General features: G+C 44.7%; 1 protein-coding gene across 2 annotated transcripts in view; it reads right to left on the bottom strand.

Moving 5' to 3' along the window:
• LOC147454265 (CBL-interacting protein kinase 32-like) overlaps nucleotides 1-16740 on the bottom strand; it is a 44394-nt gene extending 27654 nt beyond the window's left edge. The window contains exons 1-12 of one of the 2 annotated variants that reach the window (XM_086516296.1): nucleotides 16125-16740; nucleotides 15682-15744; nucleotides 15407-15478; nucleotides 15216-15323; nucleotides 15067-15147; nucleotides 14848-14901; nucleotides 14624-14749; nucleotides 14216-14305; nucleotides 3518-3640; nucleotides 3306-3428; nucleotides 3109-3222; nucleotides 2949-3005 (exon numbers count right to left, since the gene is read on the bottom strand). In XM_086516296.1, coding sequence (XP_086372422.1) covers nucleotides 2949-3005; nucleotides 3109-3222; nucleotides 3306-3428; nucleotides 3518-3640; nucleotides 14216-14305; nucleotides 14624-14749; nucleotides 14848-14901; nucleotides 15067-15147; nucleotides 15216-15323; nucleotides 15407-15478; nucleotides 15682-15744; nucleotides 16125-16310 — 1197 coding nt within the window. In that variant the 5' untranslated portion in view covers nucleotides 16311-16740. The remainder of the gene's footprint in view (nucleotides 1-2948; nucleotides 3006-3108; nucleotides 3223-3305; nucleotides 3429-3517; nucleotides 3641-14215; nucleotides 14306-14623; nucleotides 14750-14847; nucleotides 14902-15066; nucleotides 15148-15215; nucleotides 15324-15406; nucleotides 15479-15681; nucleotides 15745-16124) is intronic. The other variant, XM_086516297.1, reaches the window with a different exon arrangement.
• Nucleotides 16741-17047: the final 307 nt, after the last annotated feature.

Below are 17047 nucleotides of genomic sequence, written 5' to 3'. Positions count from 1 at the left end.
AAAGCCCTGGGAGCATCTCGAAACCCGGAAAAGTACTCAAACTTTACTGCCTCTCCTCTCTCTTTGAATTCTTTGGCCTTTTTTCCCTTATCGTCGAGAAAATCATACTAATTGGCTCTGTAAAAATGCTTCCTTTTTGCATAAAACATACGATCTTTCCGTCATTTCTTGTCGTTTTTGTCCTCATCACTCAAGTCAAAAGATGAGTTGTCCGAGCTGTCAGAAGAAGATGAGGACGAACTGGGCAATCCTTCGAAGCGTACGCGCTTCTTCTGTTTTCTCGCGTTTTCAAAAGAGGATTTTTGGCCCAAATAACCGGAGAAGTCAGTTCCCTTGTTACGTTTCTTCCGTTGCTTCTCTTTTGACCCCAATAGTTGGAACATCCTCGAGTTCATCTTCAATAAACATCCGTGGAACAAGAGGTTGCTTGAGGGCTAACTTGATTGGGGTATCGATAGCTTTCTGCCAGTAAGTGTGCACCTCGTCAATCTGGTGCCGGGTCAAAAAATTTGCATATTGTGGATCCTTTGCAAACTTGAGCATTTGCTTTGCGCACTCGTCAACTTGCTGTTGACGTTGCATCTCCATTAATTGATGCTGCATAGGCCGAGGTGGTCCGTATTCGTGATCTGCTAATCCATTCGAATTTTCTATGCCCCCTCCCATTTCAAAAGTATCGGGAGGATTCGTCTGATTCTTACAAGATTCATCGTTTGATCCCATGTGTAATTTGGATCTTTTGGCTTATGCCCTGTAAGCCAAAAAGATGAAGATGGGGTGCAAGCCCGATGCGCGATAAAGTAAGGGTAGGAGTGGCTAATAAGTCCGGGGTCGGGACTCAGATTCTTCAAAAACAATTTTCAAAGTGCCCAAGTGATAGGATCGGTATGCTTTGAGAAAAGCACAAGCCTGATGCTTTTATACCACTATCGCAAGCTTGGGCACCCCAAGTCGGGAATCGAACATGACACACTAAAGAATCACTTAAAATACTTCACAACTTTAAAATCACAGTTTAATTTGCCCGGAGATATTGGCCCCAAAGACTAGTGCCCCTTTCGGTATTTCTTTTATATTAATGCTTGATCAAAGTACAACTCCCGTGGATCCTCGGCTCTCACACTCCGCGTCCAGATGCTCTGAAGAGTGAGGGACTTGGGCTCCTTTTATTCTTACAAGGGATGACAAAAGCAGTTGAACTCAAAAGCAAACCCGGTCCAAAACCTTCTAACTCAAAAGCAAAGAGTCCCAAAAAACAACCGGTCCCAAAATCTGCAAGCAAAAGCACCAACGCAAATTGTGGAAATCCGTGCAAGCTGCCACGAATCAGCCAACGCAAAAAGCGGGATTTCGTACAGTTTGCCACGTGAGCTTGCCAAACGCGTTTTGTGGGGGTCCGTATTGCTACCACACGGCATTTCTCCCGCAGGGTCACTATGTGTGTGTGTGTGTGTATGTGTGTGTGTGTCTCTATCCAGCAAGGTTGCCACGTCATTTTGTGACAATCAGCATTTTCAGCCCAGCATGATCAGCGTTTTCAGCCAAGACAGCCAACGTTCTCAGCTTAGAAGCGACAATAGACTTCAGCCCTAGCCTCATCATGGTTGTAGACCTTAGCCATCGACATCGCTAACAGATTTGGGCATTCACCCTTAGCGTCGTCGTCGTTTTCACCGTTGTCGACACAATACCCCAGGCACCTAGCACCCCTTGTGCCTTGGCTCGGCATAAGGATCCACAGAACCTCGTCATCGTCGTCGTCACCGCCATCATCGTCGACACAGAACCGTCGTCGACATAGACCTCATCAATACCTCGTCATCGACATCATCGTCGTTGACACAGATCCAACGATACCCCGTCATCGTCAACATAGAACCATCTGTACCTCATCGTCGTCTTCATCGTCGTCGACAGACCCATCAGTACCTCATCATCGACATAGGCCCCCAGTACCTCGTCATTGACATCATTGTCGTCGACATGGTCCCCAGCAATACCCATCAGTGTTGAACAGTAGCATCAGTACCAATATCCAGCATCAGTACCGATTAGCATCAGCATCTCAGCATTTAGACAGTGTATCAGCATTGTGCAAGAATAAAGAAAGTACTTGCTCTGGAAACAGAGCAAGGGGGCCCTTGAGGGTTTGGGACCCGACATTCAGTGTCGTCTCTTCTCTCTCTCTCTCTCTCTTGTGTCTCTCTATTTCTTTCAGTTCAGTTTAGTTCTCTCAAGTGAAGTAAAGTGTCCCTTGTGTGGTCCTTCAGCTAGCTATTAGAAGCAAGTACCTCAACACCTTCAAGCCCTAACAACAAAAACCATGCAACACAGTCCACAACATCGGCCTCCTCCACTATAGGACCAAAAGGTCAGTCTGTCAAGCCCTAGATCCCAACCTCAGCAGCACACCTTCAACATGCAGCAATGTCCACACCATCAGCCTCCTCCTTTCTGTGACCAAAAGGTCAATCCAACCTGCCCAGATCACATCTTCAGCATATACATCAGCCTCCTCCTTTCTGTGACCAAAGGTCAATCCAACCCGCCCAGATCACAACCTCACGATCACATCTTCAGCATATCATCAGATTTTGAACCACCAAAAAGGCTGTCGAAGAAGACCAAAACACCTGTGACCTCATAGCTTTGCCTAAAGATTCACCGGCAGCAACACAAACTGAGAGACTCAGTCAACGAAGTGAGACCCAGCATCAACCAACAGGGTTGTAGCAAAAAGCAGCTCCAACCTAAAAAAGGCAAGACATACGAAAGGACAAGATGAGGGGAGGAGAGAGGCATCTCCACTCGCAATCCCAACACAGCACCTCCCGAAGCTACCGGATCACCCCACATTATTCATATACACACAGCAAGACACAAATTAAGTGCATCAGCTATAAAACATTTGAATTTAAAGCGCCCATCATATCTTCAGCTTAACTCACCTCAGTAGCTACAGATAGGTGCCCTTTGCGTCCAGTCTCAGCACCATGCAACCTCATCTGATACCAAACCCACCAATCCAGAAAACAATTTCAATAAAGGCCAACATTATTTGACTGCTGGTTTTGCCAAATCAAATCAGTATTGCAAAGTGAATGCCACCTTGTAGTCTTGTCTCTGTACATTGAAACCAAGAGGCTTTGCTGTCTCCTCCATTTTCGAGATGATCTCAGGAGCTGGATGCTTTGATGTGAAGTGCAATTCCTGCTTCACTTCCTGCAGAGAATTCCAAATTAACAAGGCATAAGCATGACTTAAGTTAAGCGGCATAAATCATTTCCCATCACAGGTTAAAGTACCTGGTTCTTCTCAAACAAACCAGAGAGATTGAGGCCCTTTGATAAAGAAATCAGCTCGAATGCATTAAAAAAAGCTGGTTTGGATGCCTTCTGCTCCTGTATCTTTGCTACAAGATGCTCCTCCTACAATTTCGACATCAAAATCACAATCATTGTTAATGCTGACATTCTGCAGTCATGCACTGGAAATATTGTTCCTGGCTAAGACATACGCTTGTTTCATCAAAGACTGCATTGACGTCCTCCAAGCTATTGCTTTTCTCCTCGACAAACTTAGGTAATGTGTAGCCTTTCTTGAACCAAGGGTCTTGCTTTATTTGAGGAATCGTCATTCTCTAGATTAAAAAATCTCTCTCTCTCTCTCTCTCTCTCTCTCTCTCTCTCTCTCTCTCTCTCTCTCTCTCTCTCTCTCTCTCTCTCTCTCTATCTATCTATCTATCTATCTATCTATCTATCTATCTATCTATCTATATATATATATATATAGGGCTTCGATATTACTAATATAACAAAGGGGCAGACTTTGCCAATTAAAAAATATATCATGAGCCACATGACAAGATACAACTAATGGTGGAAAAACCCCTCAAGATCTCTAGGAAGCACAAAACTGAGGGGAAAACCAACCGATCGGTATACATATCAAGATACACCTTCCTAATGTCAAGTAATTTGTCTGAACTCGAGAATTAAGAGAGCCTAAAACTGCTGGGTGTAAGGGCCCTTCGTCTCTATGTATAAGCATATACAGGCAGGAGCACGGCCTTATTGTATCCTAACATATAAAACACGTTTTTATTCTGTGTATGCAAGAGCTTTTGTACCATGCAACTATTGTATATAAACTAATGAAGGGGAGTCTTGTCTTTGCACCTGACAAACTCCACAATCCTGTGGATAAAAATAATACTCGACATCGACCCACTTCTAGATAAACCTCAAAAGACAACCTCTACAACCATGACTCACTAGGAGACAACGAGACTCTCTTTAGCAAGAAGGCAAGACTTTTGAATGTTTTCCGGTAGGACACAAAGCAGATAAAAAAGTTTCGGAGAAAGCTCCCGCCAAAAAGGCAAAAACAATGGTGGGAGTGGTTCCAGACATTTGTGCACTCACCATACTAGATGCATCCAAAGAATTATCCCGAGCTTATGGAAAAATTCAAGGCACCAAAGCACTTTTCTTCAACCAAAGAGCAACTAAGAATTTCATTCCACCTATCTTTCTTAAAAGTTTTGGACATTGATTACGATCAAATTGGCGAGGCTAATCATTTGACTTTTTTTGTTATCAACCACCAAAAAGTGACGCATGAGTTCTTAAAGAGGAGCTCTCTCTCCCTCATGACTCTTCCTAATGCTTAGCGTTTGCCCACATGTGGTGGAGCATTGTGTCACAAAACTGATGATGTGGCATGTCCATAAGTGTCCCCAACTTATAGGGCATATGCCGACAGGCCCTACGGACACTAGGGCATAAAAAGATACACGCGGCTGACTGTACAGAATTTCCGCAATTCACGGTGAGGTGCTGACGTGGCTGGCCGTACAGATTTCCGCATATTGCGTTGGGTGTGCTGTGGTACGCTCTACGGAATCCCGTTTTTTGCGCTGACTGCTTTTGGGAGCCAAGTGCTTTTGAGTTGAAGGATTTTCATGTACTGCTTTTCCCCAAGGCCAAGGGCCTTTAAGTAAGTTCCTAGGGCTCTCTCTGGCTCAATCTGTGCTGACGAGGCGGTGAGCAGAGGAGATCCAAGGGCAAATGTACTTTGCTCAAGCATTAATACAAAAAGAAATACCAAAAGGGGCGCCAGTCTCTGGGGCCAATCTCTCTGGGCACGGATGTCACAAACTGCTGACGGGTCAAGTCAGTGAAGAGCAGAACCAACCTTCATATCACGACTGAGGGGCCTAAACCCTAAGAAGAACAAGCAACAACAGAAGAAGAAATCCTACCAACTTATAGGACCCCGTCTGATGGGGCCCAAAAGACATAAAGGAATTAAAAATATAGCTGGACCCTCACTTGCGTAGCTGATGACTTGTGAGGGGTGTCGGGTTGCCGGTCCTAGGGAAAAACGCCAAGAAAGGGGTGCTTGATGGCGATGGTCTGTGGGGGAAAACGCCAAGGATGGCTAGAGGGTGGCGATCCAGAAAAAGCTAGGGTGCTGAGGGGGTACTGCTGAGAAGTTGCCTGTTGAGCGGGAACCTCCTGCTGCCTCTTCTGCCAAAAAGTGCTAACTTGGGTTTGCTTATATATTAACTTAGCAAAATTGCCCTACCTACTTTTGTTGGAAAGTCACTTAAAAATAATAAGTGAAAATAAACAAAAATAGGAAAATAGGCTAAATGCACTAGAAAATTTCCCTGACTGAATCTGATGGACTCTGAAGGGAATACTGATGATCATGTTGGGTGCAACCGGAGGATATGCATCTATGCTAAGTGACTAGGCATGCACGGTCTACGAATAGACTCACAAAAGTGCCAGATCGCTGCTAATCTAGACTGATTGAACGGACTGAACCCTGATCATGCTGTAGCTTGTCCACGGACACATAGGGTTGGATGTGTCACATGACATCCCCTCCTTTTCAAAGTGAGGTACTGGTACCAAATTGTATGGCGTCGAGGGAGATCGCCAACAATATCCGGAATCCTGGAAGGGACTCTTCGCCGGCCCACTCCGATGTGTGGGTCCTGCGGTACTTGAACTTCATAAAGGTCTGCAACGCTTGCTTCTTTGGGCCGCGCCGAAAGCGACACAAAGTCTTCTATGGCTCCTTCGATGCTTCAACTTCGTCTAGAGACCTGCTTCTTTTGTCTTCAAGAATCTCCATGGCTGAAAATTCCAGAAACCATTTCCAACACAAAACCATGAACATACCCATTCCATGTGAAGTGAAGGGAAAAAATCTTGTCTTCTCTAAAGATTGTGTATGCAATGTAGGTGAACATAGAGACGGAGTGACAACCCGTTCACCACATATACGCAAACAATGAGATCGAATCTTCCTCTTTTGATCTAGAGCAATCAACTGTGGCAATTCACAATGGAAATACCCATGCTTGGTGCTCATACTATCATGTGCTCTTTCTACCACTGTGTCATGCCAAGGAAGAGACAGGGAATGTGACTTCCTTGAATACATACCTTTCAGCTTTTCATGAAAAATCTGCATACATTCGTGCTCATCCATGAGAGAAACGTGCTCAACATACAATATATCATGCCTAGGAAAAGGGATCACATAACGATGTTGACTAAAATACAGGAAACCGTCACGAATGAAACATTCAAACAATGCGTGCGTATCAATCATGCGAACAGATAATACTTCCTGTGAGGGTTCTGTGGACCTAGGCTCGAGAGCCAAGATCGGTTCTTCTTGAATGATCGAATCGTCCTGTGGGGGTTCTTTGGACCTCGACTCGAAAGCCAAGATCGGTTCTTTGTAATTGATCGAATCTACAACAAGGTTAGCTTCGCTAGAAAAAGCATCCACTAATACATCATCCTTGTGAACAATCACGTCATCTTCATGCCACTCCTCATGCTTGTGAGAAATCACATCTTGATCATGCAAATCATCATGCTTGTCATTGTCATCCAAATCATTATGCAAATCATTGGCATCCAAATCATCATACTTATCATTGTCATTCAAATCATCATGCAAATCATTGTCAATCAAATCATCATCATGCTTCACACAATCATGCAAATCCTGTGTGTCATGCTTTGGAGAAGAAGAGACTGAGAGAGTCTCCTTTCCCCAAATCTCTTGCATCTGTGCCTGAACTTGAGAATAGAGTCGCCAAAACTCTTTGTTGTGTTTCTCGCGATCAAATTCTGCTTCTCTTGCTTTGGTTTCCAACCGTGCTTGCTCGCTCTCACGCGCTATGGTTGCCATTCTTTCTTGGTACTTCCGCTCGATGGCTGCGATTCTTTCTTCGCTTTCTAACTTCCTGTCCATCATCCTCTTGTCGAAAGTCTCCATAGGAGTTAGTGCAATCCTTGTCGTAGATGGGGAAGGGTTAGAAAAACCTCCTGGTGGGGAAAATTCTTCTTCGCCTCTCTCATGCTCATCACCTCCAAGCAAAGTATCCATTCCGCTTTGAGTGATGACCATTCTGAAGTCGTGAGTTCTTGTGGGTTCTTGTGGTCTTGGGTTCTTAAGTTCACGAGAAACTTGGGTTCTTGAGGGTCTTGGTTCTTGAGGTTCTTGAGGTTTTCTTTCGCTTGCAAACCGCGTTTGAGAAGGATCTTCTCTTCACCCGAGTTCTACTCCTTTCTGCGCGCGCACCCCTTTCCGGCCTTGCGCTCACACCAAGGTTGCTTTTTCCCACCTCGCGTCGATTGGCCGGCCGCTAAGTGCACGGTCTGCTCTCAATGAGTGAAAAGAGACACGAGGGGAGGTTGGACAAGCCCTTCTTTCTTAGGATTCCTGTCACTCTTCAACAAAACACGATTAAAAATCGACACGCCCAAGTAAACTTGGGTTCGTGCGATCTCAACAAGCAAAAAAATTAAACTTGGGTTCGTGCGATCTCAACAAGCCAAAAAAATTTCTTGTGGTTCTTGTGGTTCTTTCCTTCAGTGATACAGAACACTGCCAAAGCTCTAATACCAATGTAAGGTGCAGCGGAATGAATGTTGTATTTTCTCAAGATTAGTGATCTTTATTTGCTCAAAGTTCCTTTTAGTTCTTAGGGAAGGAGAGAGCCTTCTGTCTTTATGGAGAGTGCTATGATCACGAACAAAGTGGGTGGATATTGTGCGTGCAAGTGAATGAGACTAAGAGAAGGAGAGAAAAGAGATACGACACCCGAGAGGTTGTAAAACCCTCCTCCGAAGGCCCCACTCTCGTCGGCGAGAGTGGTCTACTTATTGATTGCACAAAGTGGTACAATGCGTATGCAAGGGACTAATGCAACTTGGGACTATGCCGATGACGACGACAGTGATGACGACGACGACTTGATGGCTGAAATCTGAGATCTTCTAACTGCTGAATTTCGGGACTGTTTCGGTGGCTGAAAATGACTGTTTTGGCTGCGTTTTCATGGGCTGAAAATGGGGGAACTGCTGCAACCACTTAGGCTGAATCTGTTGCGTTTCTATCTGCTGAAATCTGCGTTTCTGTTCCTGCTGAAAATCTGCGTTTTTGTTGCTATGTGCTGAAAAACGCCAATGAGCTGCAGCGTTTTTGGCTGAAAAACGCTAGGGCTTGTGAGGGGTGTCGGGTTGCTGGTCCTAGGGAAAAACGTCAGGAAAGGGGTGCTTGATGGCGATGATCTGTGGGGGAAAACGCCAAGGATGGCTAGAGGGTGGCGATCCAAAAAATGCTAGGGTGCTGAGGGGGAACTGCTGAGAAGTTGCCTGTTGAGCAGGAAGCTCCTGCTACCTCTTCTGCCAGAAAGTGCTAACTTGGGTTTGCTTATATATTAACTTAGCAAAATTGCACTACCTACTTAAAGTCACTTAAAAATAATAAGTGAAAATAAACAAAAATAGGAAAATAGGCTAAATGCACTGGAAAATTCCCCTGACTGAATCTGATGGACTCTGAAGGGAATACTGATGATCATGTTGGGTGCAACCGGAGGATATGCATCTATGCTAAGTGACTAGGCATGCACAGTCTACGAATAGACTCACAAAAGTGCCAGATCACTGCTAATCTAGACTGACTAAACGGACTGAACCCTGATCATGCTGTAGCTTGTCCACAGACACATAGGGTTGGATGTGTCACGTGCCACTTGGGGTGTCCAAGTTTGTTACAGTGGTATCAGAGCTCAGTCGATTTCTCTTCTATGGGGAAATCCGATCCCTTTCCTCACGACACACGTGGATTCTAGCAAGAATCAGACGACTCCTCCTGCCACCTCGGGAACGGGAGGCAGCACGGAAAATCCGAATGGATTAGCAGATCACGAATACGGGCTACCTTGGCCTACGGAGTATCAGCTAATGGAGATGCAACATCAACAACAGGTTGATGAGTGCGCAAAGCAGATGCTCCAGTTTGCAAAAGATCCACAGTATGTGAAATTTTTGACCCGGCATGCGATTGACGAAGTGCACACGCAATGCGCATTGGCAGAAAGCCATCGACTCACCAATAAAACGAGTCCTCAAGAAACCTCCTACCCCAAGGATGTTTACTGAAGAAGAACTGGGCGACGTTGTCGAAAGACGAGTCAACCAACTTTTGGGGGCGAAGAAACCATCAAAGAAACGCAACAAGGGACTAACTACCCCGGTTATTTGGGCCGTCAATCTTCTTTTGCAAGTACAAGAAAAGAGAAGAAGCATGTACGCTTCGAAGGACTGTCCAATTCATCCTCTTCTGACAGTTCAAACAGCTCTTCCTCTTCCTATTCGAGCGAAGAGGACAGAAAGGGAAAGAAACGAAGAAAGAATCAAAGTTTTGGAAAGAACAAGAAGAGGGCAACGAAGAGCAGATCCCGACCTCTTTCTGATAGCTCTATTGAGGATTCATCCTCCTCTAAGAGTTCGGACTGCAATGACCACATGTTTTATTCAAAGAAGAAACACTTTTACAAAGCCAATCAATATGATTTTCTCGAGGACAAGGGGCAAAAAGACCAAGGAACTTAAGGAAGGTGGACAGTTGATTAAGTTTGAATCCTTTTCAAGATTCCGAGACGCTCCCAAGGCTTTCGCCTTTATTCAGCAGCTTGACATAGCATTCTCTGGAGGGCGCTACTCAAAGCACTTCAAAATCAGGAGGACAGCATCATTCTTAAAAGGAAATGCACGAACATGGTGGTCCACTCTTCTTTTATGGAAAGAAGCCCCTACCAAGTGGTTAAAATTCAAACGGCTCTTTATTTATTCTTGGCTGACTCAGGAGTACGAACGAGATGTGATGACCGGTTGGAACCATCTTCGGATAACCAAGGCTGACACTTTGGATGCTTATTGTGAGAGATTTTGGGATGCTTTTCTACCGGCCACTTCTTTCAAGAAGGTCACTTATAAGCAGCAAATGAGCGGTTTTGTTGTGGACTTCCCAAAGAGTTCCGAGATTACTGCCTTGAGCACAAGTCCGAGTCCATACAACAATTGATGGGGCATGCTAAGCGGGGATTTCCTATGCATTCGGGTAACCTGATTTACCACACAGATCAAGTTTCGACACCAAGGACCAGACAGAATTCAAATAATAGAAAAAAGAGGAAGTTTCAAAAAAGAAGGATGCACGACCCCGATTGACCGAGGAACACAAAACATACTATCTCAAGGAGGGAAAGTACTTTGACTGCGGAGAACAAGGATATATTATGCAAGGTGCCCCAAAAAGGCACAGCGAGGACAATCAGAAGATAGGCCAAAGAGTTCCAGAGCAACTGAAGAACGTGGCATAAAAAGAAAGATGAAAGCAAGATTGGTACCAAACTGTATGGGGACCGACCCGAATCAAAAATGGACAAAAGCACAGAACTTTGCCGCGCATGGGGCAAAGTACGAGATCAGGAAGCCCTCATCTTCTTTGACGGGGGAGCCAAGGCCAACTTCATTTCACCCAAATTACTCCCGACAGAATGAGGCCACAAGCGGAGGCAGTTCTAGCAGCACCTGGACGGGATGTTGCCATTGTCAGGGGTATTTAGGGCACGAGGACTTTTGGGAGTTACAGCCTGCTGTGTTTTTCTGCAGGTTTAGGGTTTCGCACCTAAACTGCAAGGGAACACCAGGGGAGCCTCGTGAGAGCCTTGGGATGCGTGTACAAGCTTTTGGGCACCCGGCAATGAAAAACAAAGAATTATAGCACGGTTAATTTCTGTGACAGCACACCAAAAAGCTTCCAGATAGGGAGGGAATCCACCCTGGACAGGTACAGGGGTTTTTGCGCCATTAGGCTTCCAAAATCAGGTAGGAAACCTGCGTTTTCAGCCCTTGCCAGGTTTGGACAGCTTTGTGAAAGCTTGTACTAAGCGCTCAAATCGTCTACCTTAAATTGAATAAAGAAATACCGAAAGGGGCACCAGTCTTTGGGGCCTACATGGTGTCGGTTTCGTGTGCTCAGTGACATTCTAGTTGCTGGACACAAGTGTTGAGTCTCTCTCTCTTTTCCATCAGTACTCTGTGTGTAATTAACAGGTTGTAGATTTCGTACCGCCCTTTATTGTGTACAGGCCGGTTATACTTGCTCTGATACAATGTCAAAGTCGACGATGCGGAAGCGTAAAGACCAAGGGTAGTGAGCACGAGAGAGAGAGAGAGAGAGAGTCTTCTGAACCAATCAACCTTGCCCAAGACGTTGACAAATAAGTAAAATAAATACCTAAAAGCCAACCTAAATAATGGGATCACATTGGGCAGTTCACTTGAGATGCCAAAACTTTAACAAATATGTCACAACTTGGATGATGTGGCATGACTCTAGACTAGGAAAGAAAGGAGAGAGAGAGAGAGACAGAGACAGGGCCAACCGAGTCTACCACCAAAAAAGCAAATCAAACTTTGGTCGCACTTGCTCGATAAACGTGCCATGATTTGCAAGCTAATGACGTGACATTAGGCGGTTTTAAGCATATGACTCTTTGGGGCTTTTAATAATCCTAATAGCTATGAGCTTTTGTTTGTTAAAAAGCAAGGCTAAGAGTGTCACAAAGTGATGACGTGGCATGACCATCTAGACGGACTCCGGACAATAGGAGGTCCAGCCCCTAGAGAAGGATGTAAATAAAGTTTTATCAATTTGCATAACCTTTTGAGGGGCCTAAAATTTAAGAGTTTGAAGCTTGTACCCCATCCGAAGGGGCCCAAGGGACAAAAGGACAAGAAAATTGTGCAAAGATGTTGACGTGGCAACACTGTACGGACAACCCGCGTTTTCCGCTCACTACTGACGTGTCACTGTACGGATTTGCATGATTTGCGATGGTTGCCTTGAGCGCTAGCTTTTGGGCCTAGGATGCTTTTAGAACTTGAAGTTTTTCAAGTACTGCTTTTGGGGCTCTACTTTTGGGCACCCTTTTACTGTTTATAAGAGCCCTTGGGGCCTCACTCTGCGAAGCATATGGACAGAGTCTGAGAGGAGAGGTCCCTAAGGAGCCGTACCTTGTTGAGATCAATAAATAAAGAAATACCGAAAGGGGCACCAATCTTTGGGGCCAATGCAACTGGGCGCGGAACTCTCTCGTGCTCTCTCTCTCTCTCTCTCTCTCTCTCTCTCTCTCTCTCTCTCTCTTCCATTGCCTGTTCAGAGAGGGTTTTGGACCACTCTCAAGAGTAATGGGATACGAAGATCAGAGATGCCTTGGTTTGTTCTTAATCGAGCTGCGCAGACACAGAGAGAGCCTGATGAATGGCGAGGCTAGCCAGTCTCAAAGACGGATCACAGACTCCTTCAGAGCAGACACAGGACAGCCGCAAGAGCCACTCCCACAGCACCGCAAGAGCCACTCCCACAGCAGAGCTCCCCCTCGTCTCACACCAGAGGCACACTGATCGACCGAGCGATTGAACTAGGGAAATCCTGGCGCCCACGACTGCGAAGGACTACACAGCATCGACGGAGGCTACATCAAAAGATTCGGAGCACGCTGGCCAGGCATGCACGACGCCAGGTCAGACTACTAACCATGGAGGAAATTGATGAGATTCGCCAACGACCGATGCTAGATCTTTTGTGATTCAGCTATCCCAACAAGCCGCCCATTTTTGCTTAGTTTTTTGCTTAGCTCACATCGACCAATCTAGGATCCCATAGTATATATCTTTGTTTTGTACTGTTGTTAGGTTATTTTGTTACTCTGACTTTGTATCAGATCCACCACATTGTCACTTTCTGGTCTCATAGGTCACTATGGCCTTTTGAAGACGTTAATATAACATTTCATTTCATTTCATTTCTCTCTCTCTCTCTCTCTCTCTCTCTCTCTCTCTCTCTCTCTCTCTCTCTCTCTCTCTCTCTCTCTCTCTCTCTCTCTCTCTCTCTCTCTCTCTCTCTCTCTCTCTCTCACACACAAAGTTCAGTGATTTTGAAGTTTTTGATCGTGTGTTGCTATTGATTTCTCGCTTGGAGTGTCCAACTTTGTCACAAAGAGCTTGCAAAATAGTGCCTTGGGGGAACATCAGGCTAGCACAAAATCGAGTGTTCCATGCCAAGATGGAAGCACATTGCTGTGAGGTATCACTTCATTTGCGAGGTGCTTGAGGACAAGTATAGCTAGCTTGTCGAGATTCGCACACACAAGAACCCATTTACTCACCAAAGGTGTACCCTACAAGAAGTTAGCATGCTAATGAGTGCTTATGGGCATTGGGTAGAGATTCAACTCTACATACCTTATTGTATGTCCATACCTTGCTTAAAGGCACATTGACCTTAACGTCGGAGGTTGTTGAAATTAAAGGCCACCTATGCCTTTGGCCAACCACTATGGCCGGAGGCCCGAACAAACCTCTATACACTTGCTTGAAGGTACATCGGCCTTAGAGTCGGAGGTTGTTGGCATTGAAGGCCACTTGTGCCTTTGGCCCGCCACTATGGCCAAAGGCCGGAACAAATCTCTACACAATAAGTTCTAATTATGCTTTCATTATCTCAACAAGAAAATAAGTGAGCTCTACACCCTACTGCGGTGATTGCAAGCACCCACACTTATTTGCTCTCCTTTCTCTCCCTCTCTTCTCCATGCACGCACCACGCCAACATCCTCGAGGTGGTAATGATAAACAGGAGCACGTAATTAATGCCAATCACAACAAAAAAGGGCTAACATTGAGAATAAAATATGCTTCAAAATACACACCCAAAAGTGGCTAAATTCATAGTCGTAAGAGAAAGAACATGATCATAAATATCACTATGATAATAAAAACAACTGTGCTTGATTAAATGAATCAAAAGAGAAAAAACGACTCACAAGTTTAGGGTTTGGATTCAAAATGCGAGTTATTAGCTTGCGTGCACCAGAAGAAAACCATGGAGGAAACCTCAAATCTGCCCTGTGTATCTGCAGTCCAAGGAAGTAAGATATAATCAAAATTGAATCATGAGACTCTAGGGGTGGGGGGGGGGGGGGGGGGGGGGGGGGGGGGGGGGGTGTGTGTGTGTGTGTGTGTGTGTGCGCGCGCGCGTGCATGAGGTGTGCATCTATATGTTTGTGCATACACGTGCACAAGTGTATAATTGGGTTCTGCAATTCTATGGAGTTTGTGTGACCAATAGTCACACAAACATCATACACATGAAATCCAAGTCACTGCAAATCTTTGCAGTGAAGACGCAGCAAAAACACAAGTTGAGCCAACAATGAGTCAATATGGCCAACCTTCCTGTACAAGTTCATAAGATTAGAATCGTCGAAGGGCAGGTACCCTGCCATCAGAACAAACAAAATGACTCCACATGACCATAGATCTGCTTTGGCACCATCATAGCCCTTGTGAACAATGACCTGCACGATGCAATGAAAAAGTGCACCATAACAGACATTAAATGTCAAATTGCTCACAATCTAGAACTAGTGCATATTTCAGGTACAAAATTTTGCACCTCTGGGGCAACGTAGTTTGGAGTTCCACAAGTAGTATGTAAAAGTCCATCTTCCTGTAAGGTAAAGTTAAAAGTTACCCTCGAGTAGTAAACTCTTCCAACACTAACCATACTCAATGAGGTGGTCTCTCACTCAAAAGTACCCAACATCTTGATAACTCCCAAAAACATAGCACACTTTGTACGCACAGCCTGATGGTAGAGGACTGTTTTACTCACCCTCAACTGTTGAGGAAGCGCACTTAGCCCAAAATCTGAAACTTTAAGATTGAGTTGAGCATCAAGCAGAAGGTTTTCTGGCTGTCATAAGGACAACAAAAAATTAGTTGAAATGAGATTTCAAAGAAAAGAAACTGGCAACACCCCACCTTCAAATCCCTATGGTACACGCCATGGCTGTGGCAGAAATCTACAGCATTTATCAACTGTTGAAAATATTTCCGAGCTTCATCCTCTTTTAACCTTCTTTTTTCTGCCTGTGGAAGCATCGATAATGAACTCAAAAAACATCGATAGCCGAACAATAGCTACAACAGAAACGCTACTACACAAAACTTACAATTCTGTTGAACAACTCCCCTCCGGAAACATACTCAAGAACAAAATAAATTTTTGACTTGCTTGCCATTATCTGCACAGATAACAATCAAGAAAGCAATCAGCCAAACATCTTACCACCTCATGCAGTTAAAACAAACGGAATGGGGAAAAAGGGAAATGAATGTGTGTTCCTGCGACTCCAACTTAAGCAGTTCGCCTATCGGCAATGGATTTATAAGCTAAGGCAAAATTAAATGCCAGAAAATACTGATGAACTCAAAATAAACGAAGTACCTCGTATAACTGTACAACATTTGGATGCTTCACTAGTTTCATCGTCGAAATTTCACGCTTAATCTTCAAGTAGACAGAAATTAAAATGTCAGCTAAAAATCTTGAATTCGAGATCAAATAATCACCTTGCTTTGCTCAACATGTGATATTCATTACATGCAGCAGCATGCACAAACCAAACAAGTCAAGTAACACAACAATATCTGCAGGCAAAGGTGCTAACGTAGTAGTCAAATGAAAGGCGGCACAGTGATAATACAAGCAATGAAATCTCAGTAGTGGCCCACGTAGCCAGAAAGGAGCTTGACTTGGCATGTCATCAGATCAAACCGCCATGAGATTTCTAATTCTATGTGAGGAATAAGGTTTGGTCATGCAAAGAACTTGCCAAAAGCAACATTTCCAAAACAGCGATTACATAACAAACACCAAGGACCTCTCACCTGATCCACTAGCTTGTCCTTGAAAATCTTCTCTTTGTCGAGGATCTTGATGGCCACACTTTGCCCAGTTTCAATGTTCCTCCCGAACTTAACCTTTGCAAAGGTTCCTTCACCGAGCACACGGCCAAGTTCATATTTGCCGACCCTTGTCCGAAGATTTTCTGATCTTTCCATGGTCTTACTCATTTTATATCAATTACAAGGATACTTCCAGGCCTCGTATGAAAAGAAGAAAGTCTTAAGGGCGGATAACCCGGAAAGAATGGCAGGATCTGAATGAAATGAAAGGACAGGATACTTGCTGGGAGCACAATACTTCTGGTGCATTGCAGGCTGCTTGTTATATGCATTCAGGATGACAAGAAGAATTTAGAATTTAGATGGCCTGCAACCAAGGGACGATCTAGTGAACGGCACAATGAACAATGCAGATAATTGACTGCGCTAGGTCGCAATGTCAAAATGTAGTTTCTTTACAAGCCCTGATAAGCAGGGGTTTGGAAACTAGTAAACGGACTCCAAAATATCAATGCTTTCCTTGCTACTTGCAAGTCGTAATAGAGGCAAACGGAACTCTGTAACTCGGTAAAGAAGGGCAAAGGGAGTCTTGTCCAATCTGTGCTGCAGTTTCCGTGAGATCGATCACTGATCAGGAAAATGTGCCAGATTCGTTGAAGAATCAGAAGCTTGCCTGTAGTACAATAGCGCCCAAGAGAGAAGAATGTACACGCACAGCTGCACTTAACCTGGTGGATCGCCCAATTGCAAACAGGAAGAGAGATTGTGCAGAAAAAGACGAGGGACGAACGCTGATTTACTGGCCCTGGTTCTCGTTGCTGCCGAAGTGGTAGAGCTATGTGTGCCTCACACCCTCTCTTCTCTCACTCTCTCTCTCTCTCTCCCTCCTCTTACGGGAAGATTGA

This window comes from Adiantum capillus-veneris, chromosome 7 (genome assembly GCF_014529385.1).
Source record: "Adiantum capillus-veneris isolate H3 chromosome 7, ASM1452938v2, whole genome shotgun sequence".
Classification (NCBI taxonomy): Eukaryota; Viridiplantae; Streptophyta; class Polypodiopsida; order Polypodiales; family Pteridaceae; genus Adiantum; species Adiantum capillus-veneris.
This window is presented reverse-complemented; position numbering and strand designations above follow the sequence as displayed.